The sequence below is a fragment of the Biomphalaria glabrata genome, chromosome 1, assembly GCF_947242115.1.
Source record: "Biomphalaria glabrata chromosome 1, xgBioGlab47.1, whole genome shotgun sequence".
In the NCBI taxonomy this organism is placed as follows: domain Eukaryota; kingdom Metazoa; phylum Mollusca; class Gastropoda; family Planorbidae; genus Biomphalaria; species Biomphalaria glabrata.
Window position 1 is genome coordinate 34,787,000 of NC_074711.1, and position 26,700 is coordinate 34,813,699.

The window sequence follows — 26,700 nt, forward strand, 5'->3', positions numbered from 1 at the left end:
GAGCACACCAAGGACATTTCATTTTCCTTATCTGTACCACAGCAACCTTGGCCGCCATATAATGGCTAATAAAAAAACTAAAGGAAAACTAGTCAGTAATTGTAGCCAAGGGGTTTTGAGGCTTCAAACCTCTTCCAATAAAAAGAAAAGCAAAGCTACAGTTACTTAATTAAATAAGAGTAGCTAAAAAGGGATTTAGTGTTTACCCCCCCCCCACCACCGCCCCCCTTTTTCAAATAAAAAAAAAACTGAAGGATAACTAGTCACCAAATTCCAAAATCGTACCCCCCCCCGCCCCCCTTTTTCAAATAAAAAAAAACTGAAGGATAACTAGTCACCAAATTCCAAAATCGTACCCCCCCCCCCCCCGCAAAAAAAAGGGGGGGGGTAGATGTTAAAATCCACCTTCTCACTAGATTCCATGATGCTTAACCCCTCTCCGATTTAAAAAAAAAAACTTAAGAAAAACTACAGACGTAGACGACGAAAAGAAAATCTTAATCGACCACCGGAGGACAATGGTTATGCTTTCCCTAAATGGCAAAATATATAGGTCACAGCTGGGGCAGCGTATCCACGGGAAATGCCGCATTCCTAATTAATCCTTGTACCCGAAGGCAAGCCTTAAATTATTGTTATGTCCCTTCTTTGATATCAAGCAAAATAATTAATTATCAATAATTTTTAGATTGATTCGTGTTTTGTTATGTTCATTAAATAATTGTGGACATTTTCAATTTGATCCGAGAATGGGTGGGAAGAACTAGTGTGTATGGATTCCAAAGGGGACAAAACCCTTAATGTTAATCCCATAGACATAAAACATATGTCTATGGTTTAGCCAACTGTCTGATTACTGAAGAATTACTTTCCCCTTGTCGGTATAAAAATAAATAATAATTAACAGTAATAATTTTTAATTGACATTTTTTTATTATTATTATTGTTTCATGTATTGTCTTTACGATGGAATTATTGTGCGAAGTTTCAACTTGATCCGAGAATGGGTCTGGGAGATAAACATGTTCAAACGTTATACCTGCTCATTTGCTTGTAGAATTTTATTCCATTCAACCGAACACTTCAATTATAAAATAATAGGCTGATAATGCTGGTTGCGTGTTGACCCACATAAAAATAAAATAATCTCCAAACAACAAGAATCATCAGCGTTTCTCAAACTGTTTAGTGTGTGTGTGGGGGGGGGCAACGTCCTCACATAAACAAGGAGTTGGGGTGAGTTGTTACTTTTAATTTTCAAGGAGGGAAAAAAAAGTAATTACATTGTAGGCTAGTTATCAATTGATATTTGGATACTAGTCAAGTAAAAGGAACTTATTAACAAATTATCAAAAATAATATATTGCAAGTAGGAGAGGTCGTTTTAACTTTTAATAGACTCAAGTGCTTAAAAGTGTAAGCCTTTATTAGGAGGCGTCTGAAACTATATCGGTTAAAACTATATGAAGAAGGCAATTTGAAATGACTCCACTAATGTGATTCTTTACGATTTTCTTCTGTCAAAATGGTCTGAATTTTCACAACTGCTCTACATCGTTATGTTGACGACTTTTGTGTGACGACAAATGATAAACTAAATAATACTAAATATAATCAAGCAAAAGAAAAAACTATACTTTTTTAAAAGCAAAGCTTATCTAAGGGAAAGAACTGCTATTAGCTGCCATTTCTCTCAAGATTGCAGAGTCAAGCTCCCATTCTGCTATATAAAACAAACTAATTACTAGTATTTGATAAACTAATTGTTTAATTTTTTTTTTTATTGATTCGAGTATTGTCATCATCTATGAATAATTATGCAATTTTCAACTTCATCTGAGAATGAAAAGTGGGAGAAAGAAAATGAAAAAACAGAATATGCGGAATAAATCTATATATATATATATATATATATATATATATATATATATATATATATATATATATATATATATATATATATATATATATATATATATATATATATATATATATATATATATATATCCACATCTCTCATTTACTCCCCTTATTTCGATATCAAACAAAATAATAATGATTAAATTAATTGGTTCATTTTTTTAATTGATTAATGTTTTGTCAGGTACAATGAATAATTGTACAAAGTAGGTGAAAAAAAATGTTTGAACGTTTATACAAGACATAGTGAGTTCATCAAAACTTTTTAAAAATATCTAGAGGACTCCATTGTAAACACCTGAACAAATTAAGTTTTGCAAATTAGAATTCCATTTCCACGATTCTTAACTCTTTCTCTCTATTATTATTTAACACGTTCTGATGGAATCAACGTTGGTATCGTCAGGAGAGAAAGAGTTAAGAAACCATGCTTTTCTCTTCACACTATTATGTACAGAATATTGGGAATTTCTCTAAGCTAAATTCTTGTCTTTTTCTAGTTAAAAAAAATCTTTAAGGGTTACAAAAAAAAATTATTTTTGAAAATGTAGTTATCTGTGTTGTTAACAGTAAAATATTATATTCACTGTGTATCAACATACAATTGAGATAAAAGAACAACCTGATTCAGTTTGTAATTTCATTTCTTTTATTGGAATGATCAAAACAATGCTCTAAGTAACTTGCACATACCATATTGAAGTACAAAGCACAATTCATTTTACTTGCAGCATTATTTACATCTATGTACATTCATTTATGCAAATCAATTCTAGCAACAACAAATTAGCTCTTAAAGTGACACATTTTATTTCACTCATATCATTACTAGACATATATTACCAGCGGTCCGCTGGTTTTTTGTTTGCGTTTAACTGTCAATGAGTCACAAACAATTAAACGAAATAATAATGTTATAAGTAAAGCGAATGCGTAAATGTAAAATAGTATGAATGGTATCAAAATAGCTTAAATCCATTTCTTCAAATAAAAACATTTGCTTGTAGGCCTACATATATTTGATTAAAATTAAATGAATAGACTTAATTTTGTATGTTCATGTGTTAGAGAATAAAGTAGATCTTAAGTTAGACATAGATCTAGATCTAGAGTAATCTAGAGATAGTAGAGTTAAATATTGGCTTGGATAGAGTTCATTTTGCACGTGCGCATGCGTGATCTTTTTAATTAGATGTACGCAAATGAATGAAACTATTAGAATATATCTTAACACGGCTTTGCAGCTTTAGCGAACAAAGGCATGAAAAATGCTTTTGAATTTGAATGTTAATTTGATTAAAATATGAAATGAATGGACTATAATTAGTATGTTCATGTGTTAAAGTATAAAACTATATTTGCGAAGAAAAGTTATAACACCTTAGAGTTGAATTAGCATTTTAGACCTAGGAATAGAAAGATGTGTAACTGTAACATTACAGTATTGTCTAATGAAAGAATGCTCATCAGGAATTCTACATTCTTATCTTAACTTATATAATACAGACGTTACTTCAAAAAAGAAGATGATTACGTCCTACGCGTCATGCATTTAGTCATGCATATTAACCAATGACTTAAATTCTGCCAAGTCACTGGTTTTCCTGGCTAGCTCAGGCAACCCATTCCATGCTCTAATAGCACTAGGGAAGAAGGAGTATTTGTACAAATTTGTCCTAGCATATGGGACGAGGAATGTGCCTTTATCTTTGTGTCTTTCAGAGTATTTTATTAAATTTTGTTTTTGTATTTGAAGATTATGGTTCAGTGTTTTATGTATGATTGCTACTTTACTTTTGAGCCTTTTGTCCTGAAGGCTTTCTAAATTTAGTGATTTTACTAAAGGTGTTACTCTAGTCAAATGTGAATATTCGTTTGTTATGAATCGCACTGCTCTATTTTGTGTCTGTTCTAGTTTCTTAATGTTTTCTTGAGTTGAGGGGTCCCAGACGGAGGATGCATATTCTATTATTGGCCTAACCAAAGTTAAATAACATTTTAGTTTTATGTTCTTATTTGATTTATAGAAATTTCTTTTAATAAATCCTAATGCTTTGTTTGATTTTATTGTAGTTTCATCAATATGTGGTTTCCATGACAGTTTTTCATTTATTATAACACCTAGGTATTTTGCGTTTTTAGTCTGTGTTACTGGTTTGCCATGAATAAGATAAGTGGAATTAATTTGTTTTAGTTTTTTTGTTACTCTTAACAACTGACATTTTTCTGGGTGGAAAGACATGCTCCAATTTGATTCCCATTTCTGTAATTCATCTAATTCTCTTTGTAAAATATCTGTGTCTTGTGTTGTTTTTATTGTTCTATATATTATGCAATCGTCTGCAAATAATCTGACTTTTGTTCCTGAAGTAATGCAATTTGGTAAATCATTTATGTAAATTAAAAATAGTAGTGGACCCAAGACTGTTCCCACCTGAGTTTACTGTTATCGGTGTTGATTTAGAGCCATTTATTATTACAGTTTGTTCTCTCCCTATCAGAAAGTCCTTAATCCACTGATGCAGTGGACCATTAATGCCGAAATATTTTAATTTTTTAAGCAAACATTCGCAGAAATAAGGAATGAATTTATGTAAAAAATGATTTGAAACACAAATTTGAAGGTTAACTTTATTAAATAATGAAATCAATGGACTATATTTTGTATTTTCATGTGTCAAAGTAAAAAACTATCTGTGCAAAGTGTAGTTCTTAACATTAGATCTAGATCCTTTCAATCTTTTCTCATGTAAACATGGCCTAGATCGATGAAGTTATAATGCTTTCATAGAGCTAGTCAACCTTTTTGTTTTTTTGAGGGTCTTAAGTTTGTTCTAGGGCTACAATACATACACAACGGTCTAAGTTGGTACCCAAGGAACATTTCTGCCAAGTTTTATCAATATTGGTGAAACGGTTTTGATTTCTATGTGGGGACATACATACATACATACATAAGCATTACTTTCTGCTTTATATTATAGATTCTTAATCTAAGACTAGGTTCCATTTAAAAGTACATTGTTAAGACTGAAATGTATAACCAGTACATTTGAAATAGCAATACAACTAGTTTGTATAAACTTGTATTCATAACCAATAGTTCTTTACTTTGAATTTGAATTCATTCAATGAGATTTTCCTCTCCAAGATAGGGTCTCCATGAACTGTTTCTCTAGTGACTAACCCTACTATACCAAAAAGATACTTTTTATTTGCTTTCCCAAAAGTTCTAGTGCCTGTTCATCTGAAAGGCATGTTGCAACAAATCACAGAAATTTAACAAAACATCTTAAATAAATTTATCACCAGTGGTTTCTAATCAACAAAGTGAAAATAAATTCAATGAAACAATGATTGGTTTCCAGACAAACGTCTGAGGCATTCATGACAATAAAATAAAAATCTCGAGGTTTTGAATTGTAAGCTGTGTGGCAAAGAGAAAAAGCAAACAGAAAAGACAATTTGTTTGCTTGGATTTTCATGTTTTTTATCCTGATTGTTAGTAATATGTAACACAGGACATCAGTATTGATGTGCTTATACTTTATTAACTTAGTAACTATTTTAGAAGTGTACAACTTTGATAATAATCCCAGGCTTGTAATGACTTTTACTGTCACAGATAAATAAAGGTAGCTCTTTGATCTTACTTTAGAGAAAGAGAAAAATGTGACATTAACATCATTAGTTGTGATTACACAAGGACAATATTGAATAAATAACCTTTCATACAATAATATAATTCTTTTATCTAGTGCTGGCGTTGCTTGTCTTACTGTGTTGGTCTGTGATCAATGTCACCTAAAAGACAAAAAACATGAGTATTTACTTAAAACTACAATTAATAACAATATTGATTTGGATAATTAGTCCATACATCATTATTCTCCAAACCACAATTGTACCATGCTAGGCTTCTGATTGGCTATGTACACAAGAACCTAATAAAATCTTTGTTTCTATTATTTTAAAAGTATTTGAAACATTAGTCAGAATAACTATAGCATGTTTCAAGATTTTGTTTACTTAAATCCAATAAATAAAAAAAAATTGGAAAAATTCCAACGAGTCCCATGAACATTTAAGAAAAAAACACCTTTTTTTTAAAAATATATTTTACTGTTGTAACTGGTAGAGTAATAGCAGGAAGATATTGTACAGTGCATAAAGGATATAACCTGCATCATAGAAATGGTTTTAGTTCAATAACTATTATTAACAAGCGGTAATGTGTTGATGACATTTAGGATTGGACTAGGTTATTCTTTAAGGATTGACTTAGAAAAACAAAAACACAAGGCATAAGGTAGGATGTTGTGATTAAGTCATTAGTCATTAGTGGTGCTCCAAGATTAATGAGATGATGATATGAACATTTCTATTTTTAGAAAAAAAGAACAAAAGTAAGATTTAGATGAAGTTTTCATATTTGTAAAATTTGTTCTTTTTCATTAGCAGTGATGAGAACTGACTTTGCAAAAATTTTAGGAAATTTTGTAGATAACTGCTTTACAGATATTGTAACAACTTCTTTCTCAAACAACTATAAGGATTAAATGCATTTGAAAAACATGCTTGAGTTTTGGAAATACTTCAAAAGTATGAGCTACACTTCTGTCTGTTTCACTAATTATTAAATTTTGTAAAGGAGAAACTGTTTACTAAGCTTTGCACATGAAGTCCACCAAAAATGCTTTGAAAAGCTGCTGAATCTCAGCTGAGTTCTTAAGCAAGATGAGCAAGAGCAACCAGATGAGGAGCAATACTTAGAGGAAGAGAAAGTTTAGCAATAAAACTGCATATTGAGGCTTCCTTGTGTGACTCTTTTTCATGCTGATACAAGTTGTTTAGAAGAAGTGGATCTCTTCCACACTGGGCTTTTACAGCATTAGTAATGACAAGTTATTAGTTAGAGAACATTTTAAACTTTTATATTAAAATATATATATATATCCCTCACTATAGATAGATCTATAATCTAGAGCTACTTATATCTAATAACTTGACTCTAGATCCAATATATTATTATTAATCTACATTCTATCAGGCTTATACTCAGTAACTCACTATAGTCATGTAAAGAAGTTTAAGAAGGCCTACTTACTACTATATAAAAAAAAAAAATTCTATATATAAATCCAGATGGCCGGTACACAGTAGGTCTATCACAGTATCACTCTATTAGATTTCGATGAGTAGATCTAGATCTTATTATTATTATAATAGATCTAGATGTCTAAATCTAATCCCATTTGAACTCATGGAAGTCGGCAGGCAGGGTTCAAATTAGAAAAATCTAGGGGCCATCGTAACAACAGTGAAAAAATAATAGATCTAGAATTGTAGTAATAGCGGCGATTAGTGCTACATACGTAACATAGCGACCGGGCATCATTCATGATACTCTTAAGTTTAAGTCGACTAATACTTTTCAAAAGCTGGCAAGCAGCCATTGAAGTCTAGATGCTCTAGATCTGGATCAAAAGTATTCAAATTAAAGAATCTAGATATCTTATCTAGAATATATCTATCTAGACTGATTCAAACCACTCTAGTCTGGACCGAGATCTAGACTTATAAGACAATACGGTAACACAAGATTTTTTTTTTAAATAGAACTTTAACTGTGTCAAAAGACCGGATGTACGCATGTTTAAAACAAATAAAAAATCTTATTTCGCATTCTTCCAAAAATGGAAAAATAATAAAATCTGATTTTTTAAAAAAAAATTGTCTGGAAAACTTCTGATTTTTTTGCTAGAAAATCGGATCAGAAGAAATTATCAGAATTCCGACAATTGTCGGAAAATTCCCATCACTGCATTAGGATATTAAAGAACTATAAACTAAAGCCTTGAATAAAGTGTACCTTGTTAAATACACCTCGACCAAAGTAGTCTGCAACTACTGAGAATCCATCAGGGGCTCTTTCCAGCTAACAGAAAAAAAAATTAAATAGGCAAAATCAAATATAAGATTTATTATATAAGTGATCCCACCCTGTAAAACCTCAATTGTTACAGAAACAGCAAAGTTTAAACATTAATAACTAAAGATATAGTAAAATAGATTCAACTAAATGAGAAAAAATATAAAAGAATGGGTTCACAAGAAGTTCATTTAAAGATATTCTTCTTATCTGTACACTAACCTGATTGTGAAAAAATTCATGAATGTCTTTAGATTGTTCCTGGGCTCTTATAATATCCATGATTTTTCTTTAAAAAATAGAAAAGTACCCAACAATTTTATTTAAAAAAATAATAAGATAACTGTTCAGACAACAAATAAGTTGAATATGACTTACAATTAAATTTTTATATATTTAAGACTCGGAAAACTGATTTTAAATAATACCTGTTCTCTGGAGCACAGACTGGACATTCCATATCATTTTCAGCATAGCTTTCAAAACAACTGAAAGAAAAAGTTTCTTTCTATAAAAAATTTTTTTTTATATTTACAAGTCTTAATTGTAAGACTTTCTGGTACTTAAAAAACAACTTACTGTTGATGGTAAGAATGAGGCTCACAAAGGAAATGAACTGATGGTAATTCTAAAGAGTGACTACAAATATTGCACTTGGATGCTTGAAAAACTTTTGCTCTAGAAAGTTAACAAAAATACATCAATTAATATTCAAACAAGAAAGTTCTTTAATTTGTTGATCGATAACTTTAAACGTTTTAATTTTCTAAAATAGTATTTAAAAAAAACAAAAAAATTTTAAAAAAGATAATTATTACGAGGTCTTTAGTTCCTCAATTTTTGTGCGTTTCTTCTCTGTATCTTCTCTATATTGTTTGATCAATCTTTCATCTTCTGCAATTTGATCATTTTCTAACTGTAAGTGGCGTACAATATAATCCTGAAATTTAAAAAAAAGTTTATAATAAAAATAATTTTTTTTAGACATAAAATATGTAAATGTTCATTAGTTCACACTGTTAATTAATTTCAGAAGTGTCCTTCAAATAATTTAAGACTATACTATGTTTTAAAATATGTAGAGTAATAAAAAGATCACTGACCTTAACAACAGAGAGTGTAGCAGTAGAGTGGTGAGCCAAAATCTGAATGACCATTAAAGGAGGGAGTAAGTTTTTCTTATCAATATCTCAGCCAACAGTCAAGGAAAAATAGTACTTTACTAGGGGTCAATACTAATTTGACTTTTGTTTTTTGTTTTTGTTTTTACTCAAATGACGTTTGGTTTTAAGTTTATTTTCATTTTTTTTTAAATCATAATAGAACTCAATAATGTTTTTCATTAAATCTTTCAACAAAAAGATTATTTTATTTAAGTTACAAAAATTTAAAAATTTTTCATAAACATAATATTTATAAAGCAAATTTTTGAAGCTCAAATATGGAAATACAATTTATCGTCAAAAGTACTTTGCAGATCAATTAGAAGATATGTTTAGAATGTAAATAAACAACATAATCTAGGTGATCTACTTTCAAGCCAATAGTTAAGGATACGAGATAAAACCTCCATCAACTGAGACTTACAGTACTCTTCTTTACAGGCAAAATAAGACAGTGCTTGAATCCACAACTGGGGATCTTGTTGGCTGGGGAAGCAAAGAACATATGATAAAAAAAAATAACAACAAAAGAAGTTAGGAATAAACACAAATACTTTCCCACTCACCCAAACTTCTTGCAGGTCTCAATGACATGAAGATGTTCTAAATGCTCCATGTGATACCTTAGGATTTGTTGATATCTGGGGACAATAAAATATTTAGGTTAGGAAAACTCAAAAAACTTTTTTTCTCCAAATAGCTACAAAGGAATAATCACAGTTGTTGTTTTTCATAGTGTAAATTCCCTAAAAACATTATGTACTATCTTAATCTTTTAAAAAGTATGAATAATAGTCAATTTTGAAAACCTACAAATGTGCCTTCTCATACAGATAAAGTATTCCAGCTTTAAAGTTGTTCATCTGACACAGAATCAATGCCTGGTCAATGTCATAATTGGCCTGAAAAGTTTGTCAAAAGTAAAAAAAAAAAAAAAAAGGTTATCGGAAATGCTTAGCAACACAGTTCACATTCTTTGGAAGTACAGTAGAATCCAGATAATTCAAACTCGCATAAATAAAAAATTCATGAATATTTCACTTCATTGTTAGTTTTGTTTCCTTCTCTGTCTTTATAGAAAAAAACAACTATTAATTGAAAGCCTGTTACGTTCATACAAGCCAGTGGGTTTGTGGTGTGCCTAGTGAAGTGCAGGGACTGGTCCAATGATACCTCATTTGCCTATTCTCACTAAAGCATACATTGTACAATAAGCACTGAGTTGTAATAATCACTTGCTAAATCAATATTTTCTAAGTTCTAAACAGAATGGCATCATGAATTTCTAAAATTCCAAATCCTTTGAAGAAAAAATACAAATCTATTACAACTCAAATGAAAAAAATGTTTAAAAAAATAACATAAAAATCAAATAACCACATATTTCATGACTTGGGAGTAACTTAATAGAGTATCAATCTTATTCAGTTCTTTCCTTGGTTGAAGTTCTATTTAAAGGTATTCCTGAACAAATCTAATAAAGCCAGATTCCACTGTACAATTTATTGAGGGAAAAAATAAACTTTAGAATCCATAACTGGTTCATTGAAAAACAAAAACACTTACATCTGGGTTTTTTAACAAGTCCAGAGTTTTTCTCTCTCTGTCAACTCTTGTCTTTATAGTGATAAAAAAAAGTAAAAACAATGGTATATTAAACAAAATGTTACCATTGTAACAAAATAGAAAATATTAAAAAATAAACATTTTTTAAAGAAATATTTCTTTAGTACTCACAGAGATATCTTTTTCATGCACCATATCATGAAGATATAGCTCTAATAAAGTATTGTAAACCAAGTTGGAAGAATTGGGCTGAACCTAAAATAGGAAATTTGTAAAAAAAATTATTGCTGTGTATAATACTAATGTATAATTTTACAGGCTATAAACATGGCATGTTTATCATACAACAAAAATTGCCCATTATACAATAGTATATATTATAAGCTTTGGGTAGGGGGGCTCGTTAGCGTTCTGGCTACCCACCTAGAGGGAAAACCTTTAGGCAGTTTGCAGCACACAGTGCTACACACCGGCAGAGCCTGCAATGACACTGATCTCAAGCTGTATCAGCACTTGATATTGCTTAGGATACATCTTCACTAAGAGGGGGGAAATGCTGTGTAGGCAACATAGTTTCCACCAATGCAAATGCCCAGGCATTCATCTCATTTCAATGAGACGATCTATAGTAGCTTTGCAACTGAAGGAGGCCATATATATATATATATACAAATTTAGATAAACATTTATTGTAACTATCTCAAATTCTATTAAGTCAATATAAGTAAAAAATTAAATGGCTTATTCTGTGTCAAGATAATGATCTTTTTATCTTTTAATGATGTTTGTTTCTAAATAACTGTCGCTTTGTATCAGTACTCAAAGTTTCTTCTCCATGAGGCATCTCTTAAATGCATTATGAAACTACAACCTTAGAGAGATCAGGTACAGTTACTTGGTTGTCATATGCTAATTGAGATTCATGACTAATGGGAGCTTATTCCCACTAACACCCCAGCTGTGTCAACCTTGAAACTAAGTACAACCAAACAAAATACAAAAATAACAATACTTCAATCATGTGTTCCAAAAATTCCGTCAACTTGGAAGAATTATTCACAAAAATGTGAATAAACTCTTCAGCATTGGCTTTCTGGATCTTTGAAGGAAGAGTACCTTTCAAAAGAAAATATTTAGAAGAAATGTTTCTATTTTCTAAAAGTCTAGATAAATTTATCAGTTAGTTCTGTTGAATATTATTTACCTTTATCTACAATTTATAAAGCTTTGACAATTTTGACTTACCATCCAAACTATTTTGATCAATGAGAGGTTCTGAAATAGAAAAAAAATGTATTTAATACACATGTAACCAAGTTTTTTTTTTACTTACAAAAATGATTATAGGATTAATTAAACTCTCAATTAAATAGAAATAAATAATGAAGAGTAAATGTAAAAATAACTCTGCAAGTCATTATGACTTTTTGGCTGCTGATAATTCTGATTCCATATAACTATTGATATTAAATTGCATAATTTTATTTGAAAATTGCTAAAAATATGCATACTTATTTACAAAAGGGCTTGCTTTCACAAGACTACATTAAGAGCAGCTGCTGTAATTAACATTAAAAAGGCACAATAGGTTGATGGTATGATATATTTCTATACCACAGTAAACAAGATGAGACTTTTATTTTTTATCTAGTTGTCAATATGGTATGAGTATATTTAGTAATTTACATAGATTACGCATATTTAACTTTAAAAAAAAAAAGAGTATGTTTTTAAGAGGCCCATACTTAGCCATTTTATCTCTGTAAGGAAGAAGTAGAAGAACTTAAAATATCAAATTTATTGAAGTATTTAGCCAATTATTTAATGGTTTACAAGTATATGCCTATACAATATAATTGTAAAAAATAAATTGTTCCACTAGCTATCACATCTTCACATTAAAATTATTTTCGCCATGCAAGCTGCTGAAAATATAAAATGAAATTAAAAGGTATTGATACTAATTCAAAGAAACTGAGACTAACAAAAATTTTCTGTAAGTCACTTACTGTCTGTAGGTTTATAATCAGTACAAAGTCTTTTAAGCAGTTCTGTTGTTTGTTTAGGAACTTCATTCATCAAAACTTTACCATATTGTTTCAAGTTGCTCTCTGCCTAAAAAACAAAGAAAGAATAATAATATGGACAATAAAGAAAGATTAACTGAACCTATAAAGAGTATTTTTATTAAATATTTTTCATTAAATGTTTTTATTAACTTACTGATTCAAAGTCTAGCTTGCCAATATACTGTAGTGCCTTTTGATAATCTTTGATATCTTCTATTTGTATTTTGAGATAATGCTCATGCTTTCTGTGTTTCTCTGCTAGTGCTAAGGCATGAGCACAATAACCAGACTGACGACACACATTGATAGCTGTCTCTACATCAAAGTCAACAGCTCTATTCTTTGTCTACAAGTTTTCAGAACAAAAAGAATACAATGCAGATAAAAGAAATATTGAATAAGATATTAATTGCATATGAGTTAACTGTTCTGCTATGATCTGTCAAACTTAAGTACATGAATACATATTTACCATGATAAATTCGTCAAGCTTGGAAACGTCTTTCAGTTTAGTATAACAGTTGAGAAGAAGGGTTGTGTGTTCCTCTGTAGCAGTTTGAGACATATGAAGGGCTTGGAGGTATTTGGTTAAATTGTGAATACGCTGGGCATCCAAGAACTAGAAAGATACAAAATAAAGGTCAGCTTCAAAAGCATTGTACCAAAAAAAACAACCAACAAACAAAGTAAGTAAAGCAGTACAAGCCTCTATTATCAAACTGAATTCTTAACTGAAATAGTTCATCAACCAAACTATAAAAATAAGAAAAGCATACCTTTCGTATTACATAAGATGCTTCCAGTTTTCCAATAGTTTTGATATATTGATCTATAGCCCCATCATGATCTCCCTTGCTATACAAATGGTCACCATACTGTGTGAAAATATCAATCAAACCATCTTGATCTAACTGTTGACTTTTTGCTAGGCTGTCAAAATAAAAATTCTTGATTAATTTCAATAAAAATTGACGGAATTAGAAACTTATTGAAATAAAAGTACTACCAATATTAAAAAAAATGCTCTAAACCACTACATTTATTATTACCTTATAGCCAAAGCGTAGTTATTTTTTTTAAACAGCATTTCTAATTTACTTTGTGTATCTTTTTCTTGAAGCTGGTAAAGCTAAAAATGACAGAATAAAAAAATAGTTGAAACAGCTTATAATTGATAATGAGAAGAGAAAGACAAAAAAAAAAAAAGGATAGCACCTAAACTTTGCAAACCATAAAATATGGGTGAAATCAGATTTTTTAAAGATTTTCTATGTTTTTCTATGCCAACATGACATATTGATGGACTTAACAGAAAAAACACATAAAGCTAAAAGAGGCTTTTCCCATATTGTGCCGCTAAAAGCAACTAGGCAACAAAAAAAAAACAACTTTTTAAATCATACAATACCAACAAAAAAATTATTATTTTACACTCTTATGGGGAATAAAATAGCCTTCCATGTCCACATAATGCATAAACTATTCTGTATAAAAAATCATTTCAAAAAAATGTGTGTGATATTTAAATACAGTGTAAATTCTTAGCCTTTATAAAAATAAAATGAACATTTATGTTAACTTTTAGTTGTTATTATACCAGAATACTAACAATTAGTTAGTACTTATATTTGTTTATAACATTTCTTTTTACAAATACCATAATTGTATGTATAAATGTTATCAAAAATATACATGAAAATGATCATTCTTACTGTAACCTTCCTTACATTTATGTATTGATTTAAAAGAGGCATATCTTTATGAAAAAACAAATAAAACAGCAACATGGTTAATTTTTAAAATAAAACGTTTCATTTTGGGAAGACAAAAAGTTGCAGTTGCACCTAAACTTTGCAAACCACAAAATATGGTTAAATCAGATTTTCCATAGCTCTTCAAGTTTTTGAGATGTAAACGTGACAGTCAGGCAACATAAAAGTAATAGTGGCTTTTTCCCTTACAGGGGCCGTAAAAAAAAAAGAAATAAAAAAACGTTTTAAAAATAGTATCTCACCAGAGCTAAAAAAAATTTGACCGAGTTTGTTTTGCCAATAAATAACAAATATTTTTCACATTTAAAGAATATAGGTACATAGAAAGGCTAAAATAAATTCATTTGTTAATGTTAACATCAGACTTATATTTAGTGATTAGTTCCCTGGGCATTAAAAATAGTAAATTTAAAACAAGTTTTTATTATTTGTACAATAAAATTTGATTAATATTGTTGAAAGTGTGAATTTGTGTATTGATATAAACAGCTAAGTCTAAATTCCACTCTTAACCTTTATATCCAAGTACCTATTAAAGCAGTAGAAATGAACACACCTTTCTGTCTCCAGTAAATATAAAAATGGAACCTGATTCACATAACACATCAATGACTTGTGGGTAAGGAGCTGAATAAGCAATAAACTTGTTCTGAATATCATACACAGTGACTGTGTTCATTTCCATACCATGAGGTCCACTTAAAAAAATAAAAAAAAAAAAGGTAAAATCTATTGGCAATACATACTCTTATATAGTTAACCCCTGTGGGATAAATCATAATAATAAATAAATATAATAATGCATAATAAATAATAAAATTAATAAGTTAAAATGTTGATAAAAACTTACAGCACAGGAGCTCTAGGTAAAGTTTTACTTTCTCTACCAACAATAATAAGATAGCCACGAAACCAGTGAAGTTGAAGCTTTAGTCCTTCAAATGCTAAACATGGACCACGTCCATCAGGTTGATAAAAATAAACTGCCTACAACAGAATATTAAATGTGAACAGCTAAAGCATGTATATCAGTTATACTTTTTGATAAATAGAGATATAAATGTTGATTGTACTTGGAATGATATCCAAGTCAAAACAATTTATGTGTCTACACAATGGGTCTTAAGATAAAAAAACACAAACAACTATAATTTATCCTGCATAACAAATTGTAACTGGATTTACCAATCATACAAAATTTTACCAGCAATCAAACTGAATTTCATCATGTAATAAATATAACCTGAATATGATTTACTATTCAATGAAGTTAAAATGAAAAATAATGATAATTATAATTTATAATAATAATAATAATTTTATTTATAAAGCGCTGTTAACAAACAAAATGTAGGCTCAAGACGCTGTAATAACATTACAAACACAAACACGAGAGTTAAATGTCAAACTGATCTAAAAAAGTTTTAAACAGGTAGGTCTTAAAGTTCTTCTTGATAGTAATGTAGCATTTATATACTATATACTTTTTATAAAAAAAGATGCATCACTATAACTACAAAACTTTAATTAGGGCTACAATATGTGCGAGTGTAGAGATGATTCAGCAATATTTTCTAAAAATCACTCGTCTGAAGTTGTATATTTTATTAATGATATGTGCCTTTGAAATGAACAAATGTAAAATGTGAGGGTAGAATATCAGTGGTATTTCTAAAGAAAAAAATAGCTGATTAAAAATGTAAAAGATTAAATTAAAATCAGTTATTAAATAAATATGAGACTACTTACAATGTTTTTAATTAATAATAATAATTTTTTTCTTTTTTTAACTTGCAACAAAAATAATTTTATCAAAGGAGCTTTTATAGAAAATCTTAACCCCCCACAACACACACAGTCAGGAAATGATAAGGTTAAAACAAGACGTCACTGTATTTCTATATAAACCATGTAGCTATGTTTTTGTTTTTCATTATGTCAAAATCTATTAATCATAAAAAAAAAAAGAAATAAGCTTTAAAAAAAGAACTTTTAAAAATGTTAGCAGATATGTATGTACTTACTCAATTATGAATTTTAACAAATATAAATTCTTATAGAACTCCTAACAAAAAAATTGTTATAAAACTTGTACACCTTAAAATGATATTTTTAGACTTCATTATGATTCTTTTTGATTTACATCATAAGACATAGAAGATAACAATAAACTACACTTTTTTTTTTTGAAAGAGCTTAATTATTAATTAAATACAATGAAGTTTCTACAGCAGAAAAGAACTCATAACTTACATCCTGTCTTCCAATGACTAGCTGGTTATCTTGACTAGCATCACTCATCGTTATACAACCAATGCTTGCACCAGTATTCTCAAGAAGTGTCTAAGTGAAATACAAATGGTTTTACATTATTAGCACACCAGGAGATTAAGGTAGGGTTAATTATTAGAATTGCCTTGTTGTGTATTTTTAACTATGTGTTTGGTTGAGATGTAATGCATAGGTCTTTCACAACTAAATGTACACTATCTTGGGTGAAATGGTGAGCTTGGTGATGTCAAGAGTATAGAATGAATGAAAGGAAATGGCTTTTTTTTACGTGGATTAGAGCTATCAATTTTAACATTGAATTACACTAGCAGCTAATTTTGATATTTGTGGTTTTATTGGGTAACTAACAAACTGATGTCCCCCCTCCACCAAAAATCCAATTAAAAATAACTCTGGATATCTTTGTTACTAAATCAACCTGTTTTAAGAACATGAACATTGAATACCAGTACTCAAGCACTAAAGGAATATCAAGGAAGACAAAAAAAAAGTGAATAGTTGAAACTTCAGAGGTAGAAGAACATCTTCTTGCAACACCTCTTCAATAGAAAGAAAAAGGACCCCAAATCATTTAATAAGGTATTCCCCAGTGATATTTTCAAGTCCCTAAAAATGTCAAACAAGTAAATCATTTTCCACATTATACTCAATTCATTTGCAAACTATCTGAATTTGAACTCGTGGCTCACACCTCCTCTGGCCAACGTGCTTGTATAAATATTTTATTTATTGTTTTACTTTAGAGCGGTGACCTATAAAGGGGACTAATTCAGCTTATACCACCACTTTAGTCAAGTAAAATTTCTTTCCCTTGTTTGAGACACCAAACACTATAATTAATACCAGTAAAAGAATGGACAGGCCTACCACTGACAGAGGTTCTAACTAAGGCAAAAGACAAAGAGAGAGGAATGGAGAAAGACGGTCGACAAATCTTGCAAGGTGCCCCAACGATCCAAGATTGGGAGTTGGATAAATAATGTGTACAAATGTGCTTTTTGGCAGAAGTGCCCTAACCAGAAGTGCTGATAAGCTATGTTGTTTTAAAATGTATATAAATTATTTTAGTGCACTTTTTAGCACAGCAGAATCAAATTTTCTAAGCTATTCCGTTTGTAGCTTTCATTAAGTTGGCAACATTGAAATTCAATATAGCCACCTTGACATTGTTTAGTTTATTGTGAAAATCTCCAATATAAAATAATAAAAGTTGAGAAATTTAGAAATATATCACTTTTTAAAATAATAATGCTGTAACAAGATACAATTTCAACACAAACTCACAATGACCTTTATATAAGTCAACTGACCTGTTGATCCTTTGCTGTTAAATTTATGGCAACTGTTGAATTTTCGGTAACAACAAATAGAAACAAATCCTGTTTCCCCTGTGTTTTGAAAGCTAATCCAGTAACACATTTATTACCTTCATAAACAATGCGAGACTTACTGTGCCTAGAAGAATTAAAATTTTTTTAAAAATTTTATGTCTTTTATTACAGGTATATGTAACATTCAAACAATATTATAGTCAAAGAGTACTAATTTTATTCATACCTTTCTCTTGTAACATCCCCTTTATAGAGTAAAACAATACCATTTTCAAAGCCAACAGCCATAAAATTTAAATTTTCATGAACAGTAAAAGCTGATACCTTTAAAATAGAGAATAAGTAAGTATTATAATATTTATAATTTCTTAAACATTTTAAATATTAATACTATTTTTTAAAAACAAAATATCAATGTATGTATGTATATGTATGTATATATGTGTAATGTATTGCTTGAGGTTGTAAGGCTGATTCTTAGTTTTATGTCATTTGACATAATCAATGCAGAGATCTTAAATTTTAGTGCAAATGTTTTCTGATATTCTGACATGTTTTCTCTATAGAGGATAATTTTGTTACAAACAGAACTTTACAATCTTCAGTATCATACAGGGCTCTGTGGTAAGAATCGGAAGAAAAAAAACTTTGAATATATGCAAAAACCTACTGGAGTTGGTTTATTCCCTGGAATTGCTCTTGTCAAACGGGTACAAGCTGGATTTCCACGCTCCATCTGTAAAAAACACAACAAACAAAATCATATTTAATGCAATACAATCATAAGAAGAAAAAAAAAAGCTAAATACTGAGTACATACAATAAGTGAATCTGAATTTGAAAAATACAAAACTTCTGGCGACAAACTCTCACCTTTTCAAGATTCCAGACTTTAATAAGAGGGTTGATACCTGGTTCATCTTCCTGGCAATGTATATATTTTGTCAATTTATAAAATGAAATATCTTCCCTGCTTACTTATATAAATTTAAAAAAAAAAGGAGCATTAAAAAACAATGAAAAAAAAAACAAACTTACACCAATAGAAATGAGCAGATTGTGCTGCTTGAGTTGGAGTAGATGTGTTACTCTTATCTCATAAGCTCTAAATGCTGTCAGTTCCATTTGCCTATTTATAAAGTAAAGATTGCCTTCAAAATCACCAACTATCAACTGACCACGCCCACTTGTACATGCTGAAACATTCACATCCTGTAGAATGTTGCAAAATATTAGTTGCTCCAGTTATAGGGTTACTATAATCTATATAAAAAGTTAACCCTACACACTACTCACTTTAAGTTGATCAAATATCTGATCTGTAGCAGGGTCTTTAACAGGTTCTTTGTCAAAGAAATTAAATCTCCTCCACTGAAACAAAAATTATTGTTTAATTTTCTAGTAATATTTTTTAAAAATAAAATACCATGAAAATTTCCATAATTGGTAATATTATATTTATAATAAATATAATAATATACATTATGCTACACACAATCTAAATTACATTCACCATATCAACATTCATCTACAGTATAACCTGAGTCCCAAAAAAGGTTTCTGAAATATATTAAGATTATCTTTAGAAGCTAAAATGTGAACAGAGCAAATGTAACTTCAAGAATCACAATCCAGAAGACATTTTATTAATTGTATTATGGTCATAATAATAATAATAATATAGACTATAATGTTTATTTAATGTTGAATTTGTTTGTTGAGATATTAGACTAGTCTAGATTCTAGATCTAGATTCTACGTTTAGAATATATATAATATTAGATATATATATACTAAACAAATAAATGTGTTATCTAGTTCTAGATCTTGACTCTTAATGTTGCTAGATCTAGACTTTGTCCTAGATGATAGATCTAGAAGTAGTAGAACACTCTCACACACACACTCAGTTACACTTTCAGACTTTGACTGTCAACAGTGTTGTGACTGTCTTCACTCAGCATACTTACATGGTAAAACTTACACTTTGACTTAACTGTCTTATTCTTACTCTTAGCTAGTGTCAGTGACACTATTACTAGATCTATAGTTTATATAGAGCTAGATCCTAGCTTTAGATTCTAGAATAGATCTATTTATATTATATTCTATAGATGTAATTATAGACTGATGACAGCATTAAAACTTTAGTAAAATTGGTTGAGTGTATACTAGACTAGAGCACTAAACATCTAGATCTAAACTACATAGCAGATCTGGAAGAATCTATATATTCTAGAGTAGTTTATGCTATTCGGACACCTATAGGCCCAAATTTGAAAGTTTGACTTGACAGCGCATTATTTTACAATGGTTTGACATAGAAAAGAAAATGACGTATCAAAATCTTCTTTAGTTAAAGGAGAATAAAGATGACTACTTATATTTGTTCCCCAAACCTATATTTGTTATTATATTTAAGGTCAAAGAGGCCGTGTGTTTTCATTTAATTCGGACACATTTGACCCACATTATTTGATTCCGGACACCATAATTTATTTCGGACAGTCTCTTTATTTAGGCATTAATAAACTTAGATTTGAATTCTATATTAACATTAACTAAATTTTAAGTTCCCCAGGCATAGCCCCTCACATGAAATCATTACGATGTTTTCAAACTATGCATAAATACGAACACAAAAAATAAAAATATGAACACACTTATTCTACCAAAATTAGTTCACTGGAATAGTGATTTCTGCACCGACTTTTAGACTTATTTTATGTTTGTTTATTTTATGTGTGTTGAATGTTTGGGGTTTGCATGATTAGATGTGTGTTGAATGTTTGTGGTTTTTTTTTGTTTATTAATTTAATAAATTTCTAATACAGATGATCTTTTGTAGTATAGTAGGCCCCTACAGGTTACGAAAGCCATTCTTGCCAAAATGAATCCTCTATATTCTCTCTATATAAATCTAGATCTATCTAGTAGGTCTAGATCTAAGCATTTAACTTCATTCAATGTACCAAGCTCACTCCAAACATTTGCCCATTTATTCTCTATTTAAAAAAACAACAACAAACGAACAAATATAATATAAGATCATTTTTATTGATGTCCAAAACTGGCTGTCCGAAATAAATTTTGGTAAGAAAATCGTAATTTAATTCGGACACCGTATTAATTTTTTTTTGGTATGGAATTAGAAAACTTGGCTTATAAATCAAATAAATTAGCTTTAAAAACAGAATAAATATTGCCGGGCTCATTAGTATAGACTTAGCCAATCAAAAAATATAGTCTTAACTCTAGGAAGAGGTAAAGTCATCCGGGTAACATAGGAAAAAACAACAACCTGACTAACAAATTTGAAATTCGTTTTTCTTACATAAAAAGACAGCTAAATGGAAGGAAATGGGTTAGAATCATTGGAAAATGGACAAGCACATTATACAGCGCGCTAGTTTTATAATACATATTAAAATAATTATTTAATGACCACAAAAAAACAGCGAATGTCCGAATTCATGTAATGTCCGAAATAAATAAACTACTATAGATCTAAGATCTAGTAGTACTCATGACCTAGACTCTCTAGTATTTAACAATCAATTATAGTATATAATAATATAGATTTAATATTACTATATATGGATCTATCTATACTATAATTAGATAATATCTAGTAGATTTATGTAGGGATCTAGAACTCTAGAAAAGAATAGCTCACCTAAGTAGTAGAAATAGATCTAGAATTAGTAGAATTATCATGATAGAAGATGAATCTAGGTATTACATCAGCTGGTGTAGGTATCTTAAGTTATATCATTATTACCATTAATTCTACTAGATCTAAAAGGGTTCTTTCATATTTCTTCCAGGTCACATAGTTGTTGTAGTTACATCTAGTGCTATGCTTAGTTTCGGTTTGTTTATAATGGGAATTTGATGTGTTTCGGGTCAATATTTAGGGTTTTAATTTATTCATTAGCACCATACTATAAGAGGAGAATCTAGATCCTTCTTTTATAGTTTTAACTTAAACAGTACACTATAACCTTTGACAGATGGTACCAAAGGAAACCCTCCCTCTCTGCCCTAAAATAAACAGGCTAGAACACTAAACGTTTGACAGTAGACCACTCAATGCATGTAACATTTTCATCCACAACCCTCCCTCTTTGCCCTAAAGTAAACAGGCTAGAACACTAGTAGACCACCATTGTGTATTGAATTATATAGGCCTCTCTCTCTAGTATAAAATTTAGTCAATATGTTGTTGCTATAAATAAGTTGCTATATAAGTGTGTGGCACCAAGTTTTTTAAGCAGTTTCAGAAAATTTTAAAGTGTTAATGGAAATAACATGGCCTAGCCATTGTTTATACCACAACCACATGACTTTTTAAAAGTAGGTCAGAGATACAGAAAAGCCCATTTCTAGACTTTGGTCTCTAGATCATCTAGAATCTAGATAGAATCTACATAAAGATCTAGATATAAATCTAGATCTAGGAATCTAGGTACAATATTACAATCTAGGACTATATATATTAGATTTAGACTTCTCACTAGACTTGAGTCTAGAGACACTAGAGTGGCACTAGAGCACTAGAATTCTAGATCTAGAGTAAAGACTAGATTATATTAGATCTAGAAGTCTCTCGTACTCACAGACCTGCCTACCAAAAAAAGTCCAAATGCGTAACGCTGATGGTCAAAATGCGTATTTTGCGATCCACTATTTTGTCATGTATATATATATATATTGTAATGACCATGTTCTGTAGTGACTCTATGGTTGCGCACCAGCGCACGAGGATGGACTAAATGAACGGGGAGAGAGGAAGAGGAAGTGCGAGGAGATTGGAAGGTTCTTGTTTTGGGTGATCTATGTTGATTAAACTTTGTATTGTCTTTGTTCCAATTCCTCGTTGAGTTGCCTCCTTTAAATGTTGTAACAATATATATTATATATATATATGTATTAGATCTAGATGTCATGATTAGATCTACAATCTAAATCTAGATCAATACGACAATAGAGATGATCTCTAGACTAGATCTATGTCTATATAAATATAATGAATATAATCTTCTCTAGATCTGGGCTTAAGAGTGTTAAAGATGCCGTGGATCCACTACAAACGTAGGTCTACTCCAAACTTTCGTAGGACTATCTTCATCCTTGATCTATTCTATACTAAGACTAAGAATCTAGTCTAGATCTAGACTAGATGGTAGTAGATGTTATCGATCTAGATTTAGTCAATCTAATCATACTATAACTTATTATAACTAAATTGAATCTAGATTGTAGAGTAATGTAGAAAATCATGACATAACGTAATGACTAGCTAGATCTATTCCTGTAATCTGTATAACAAGTTATCTAGATTCTAGATCTAGAATCCAGATCTAGATCTAGACTAGATATCTACAATGTCCCTAAATGTGTTTTGAATCGATAGCACTTCAATATTTTTTCTATACAAATGAATACGTGAATCAGGGATTCAACATAATTAATTTCTACTAATGAAGTTACAAAAACAAAAGTCACGTTGGTGTATCAGCTAACTGACGGTACCAACCTGGTACCAACATACCACTCGCTCACTCTCAGCCTCTTCATTTCTAGACTAAATTAAATTGCTTTTAAGAACCAATCAATGTATAGATCTGCCCCCCCCCCCCCCCAACAGGACGGCTTAGTGTGACCTCCGTCACCGCTCGTAAGCTAGTCAAGAGAAAAAAAGAAAGGATAAGAAATGCGTAACGCGACGGGTTAAATGCATATTTGCGTACTGACTGTCATTTTTGGGAGATTTTGTGTAACAAATACGCATTTTGCATAACGGTAGGCAGGTCTGTACTGATGGCTAGATGAGTAGATCTAAACATTCTAGTAGAGTCTAGTCTAGCAAAGTCTAAAGATGAGTCTAGTCTATAGGAGAGTCTTTCAGCTAGGAGTCTAGTACTAGTGAGTAGTATAGTGCCCTAGCAAATAAGCTAGATCTAGATCTAGTGAGACTAGTGACTATTTAGATTTTAGATGGATTATTTATAGATGTATCTAGTATTGTCTCTAGAGTCAAGTCTAGTCTAGTATCTAGGAGAGTCTAGAATAGTCTAGACCTAGATCTAGTCACTTGTGACGACTTGTCAGTGTCACTAGAGTCTAGACTCTAAGTTAAAGTTATACTAGGTCTAGTAATTTAGACCTCTACTAATGTACTTATACTACTAATTAGTAGTATGTGTGTGTGTAGTAAGTAAGTTTACTTAGTCTACACTAACTAGTCCAGTGTTTCTCAAACTGTGTGCTGCGGCACACTAGTGTGCCGCCGAAGATTTGCAGGTGTGCCGCAGGAGTTTTCAGAACGCCACACGTTGATGAATCCACTGACGTTATTGGCAAAGCCTAGCTGCTAGCTTTTATTGGGTTCATAAAGGATGAAAAATGTGTCAACGAATTCTTATTTTGCAAAGACTTACCAACTACGACCAAAGGCGAAGATATTTTTAAGTGGTGAATGACAACATTTTGCTATTCAAAGTACAGTGGAACAAAACTGCGTAAGCGTTTGCACCGATGGCTGTCCTTCCATGCAGGGAAATAGAAAGGGATTCGTCACTCTTGTGCGTCAAGAAAATCCAAATGTATTAGCTGTTCAGTGCATGATCCACAGAGAAGCTCTTGTCTTCAAATCTTTGCAGAAATATTGGATGTCTGTTCTAGATCAAGTGATTGAAGTTGTAAACTTCCTCAAATCTCGACCGCTTGTATCCCGACTTTTCTCCGGGCTTTGTGAAGCAATGGATTCAGACTACAAATGTCTCCTGTATTACACCAACATTTGTTGGCTCTCCAGGGGAAAAGTGTTAAAGCATGTCGTCCAACTCAAGGCTAAGCTGATTTCATTTTTGGAGGCTGAAAAAAAAGACTTCGGATTTTCTATTCATAACCTGATCTGGTGGGTTAAGGTGACATTTCTCTCTGATTTATTTGACAAATTAAATTCATTGAATTTAAGTCTTCAAGGACCATCGGAAACCATCATCATTTCATCCTCAAAACTGAAATCATTTGGTGAAAAATTGATTGTCTTTGTGGCAAAGTAAGATCTCGAAAGGACTGCTTTCCTACCTACAATGAATGTGCTTTAAATAAAGAAATCACCCCCAAAATTCTGGACACTTTGAAACACCTGCAGTCAACATTGCAGCATTACTTTCCAACAGTTGGAAGTAATGAATATGGATGGGTCAGCTATCCATTTGGAAACAATGAAGCTACAAATCTTACAACTGAAGAACAAGAGCAGCTCATTGATTTAAAAAATGATGCAGTTCTTAAGTTTTGCCGAGAAAGCTTGGATGTGTTTTGGATTTCAATCAACAAGTTATATCCTGCAATCAGTTTAAAAGCAATCAAAATAATTCTTCCATTTGCATCTTCATGGTTTTGTGAGTTTGGATTTTCAGCACTGACTGAAATCAAATCTAAGAAAAGAGAGATACTTCTTACAATAGACGATGAAATGCGAGTTTGTTTGTCGACTTTGGAGCCTCGATTAGGTAGCATTTGCTCTCAAAAACAGGCACACCCTGCACATTAAATGTAATACTTAAAAACTGGTAAAATCTTTTTTTTCCTTTTTATTATAAAACAACTGTTGCTCTTCGTGGTGTGCTGCGAAATTTTATTAGTTTGTTTACTGTGCCGGCGGACAAAAAAGTTTGAGAAACACTGAACTAGTCTAACTCCTAAGTTACTAGTATCTGATAGATCTAGATATAACTATATAGATCTTCTACTATTGAGTAGATTTTTTTCTAGTACACTTCAAGTTCTACACTAGATGACTAGATTAGATGATATGATCACTGATTAAGATGGTGATTGTATATATATATAGAATCTATATAGATCAAGAAACTAAATCTAGAATTTGAAAGTAGACTGTCTAGTCTATAGTAAGTAGTATTAGTAGACTTATATTATAGACTCTAACTCTAGTCATCTAGTGTCTCTGTCTATACTCCCTATAGATAGTGGTATAGTACACTTCCAGCACCGGGCTACCACTAACTACTCACTACAGTAACAGTCTACACACACTACCCGGGCCGGACTACGTAACTTCAAAAGTAACCTAGATCTAGATAGTAAGATTATAAAGATAGTGTAGAATTTGAAAGTAGACTCTAGTCTATAGTGACTATAGAAGTAGTATTAGTAGACTTATACTTATAGACTCTAACTCTAGTCGTCTAGTGTCTCTGTCTATATTCCCTATAGACAGTGGTATAGTACACTTCTAGCACCGGGCTACCATAGTAACTACTCACTACGTCTACAGTAACAGTCTACACACACTACCCGGGCCGGACTACGTAACTGTCGTAACTTCATAAGAATGATAAGACAAGACTAAGACATGCTCACATAAGTAACCTAGATCTAGTCACCGAGTCAGTCTAATCTAGAGTACTAGGTGCTTTTTTGACTTTCAAAGTATGCTTTACCATGCTTTACATTTAATTATTATTATTAACAAAATTACATTAAAATTAACAAAGGAATGGTGCAAGTAAAAGTTGTTCATGTATATTTATTTACATCTACGCCTACCTGTAAGAACGCCATTTTCTCATGCGATTAATATCCGGTTCAACACAAGTTTCGCCAATGAATGAAAATTTA

The 26,700-nt window shown here is 30.8% G+C and overlaps 1 protein-coding gene across 1 annotated transcript; it reads right to left on the bottom strand.

Moving 5' to 3' along the window:
• Positions 1-2,546: 2,546 nt before the first annotated feature.
• On the bottom strand, positions 2,547-26,700 carry LOC106069221 (vacuolar protein sorting-associated protein 11 homolog). The gene is made up of 29 exons (XM_056033787.1): positions 26,629-26,700; positions 19,342-19,416; positions 19,084-19,257; positions 18,919-18,969; positions 18,716-18,781; positions 18,272-18,369; positions 18,025-18,169; positions 16,676-16,765; positions 15,273-15,409; positions 14,979-15,120; positions 13,700-13,779; positions 13,427-13,580; positions 13,123-13,269; positions 12,805-12,996; positions 12,591-12,696; positions 11,827-11,856; positions 11,594-11,697; positions 10,753-10,836; positions 10,582-10,632; positions 9,829-9,917; positions 9,582-9,656; positions 9,410-9,501; positions 8,956-9,041; positions 8,671-8,792; positions 8,432-8,530; positions 8,281-8,340; positions 8,075-8,141; positions 7,793-7,858; positions 2,547-5,724 (listed from the first exon to the last, which is right to left on the bottom strand). The coding sequence occupies exons 1-29, from the start codon at positions 26,641-26,643 to the stop codon at positions 5,671-5,673; spliced, it is 2,751 nt and encodes a 916-aa protein (XP_055889762.1). The 5' UTR covers positions 26,644-26,700; the 3' UTR covers positions 2,547-5,670.

Bases quoted from the DNA above. Each gene is read 5' to 3' on its own strand.
- LOC106069221 (XM_056033787.1), bottom strand. The intron at 10,837-11,593 runs GTATTGTTATTT...TTCCTATTTTAG, and splicing joins TTTTGGAACACATGATTGAA to GTTCAGCCCAATTCTTCCAA. The intron at 8,793-8,955 runs GTCAGTGATCTT...TTTAAATTTCAG, and splicing joins CTACACTCTCTGTTGTTAAG to GATTATATTGTACGCCACTT.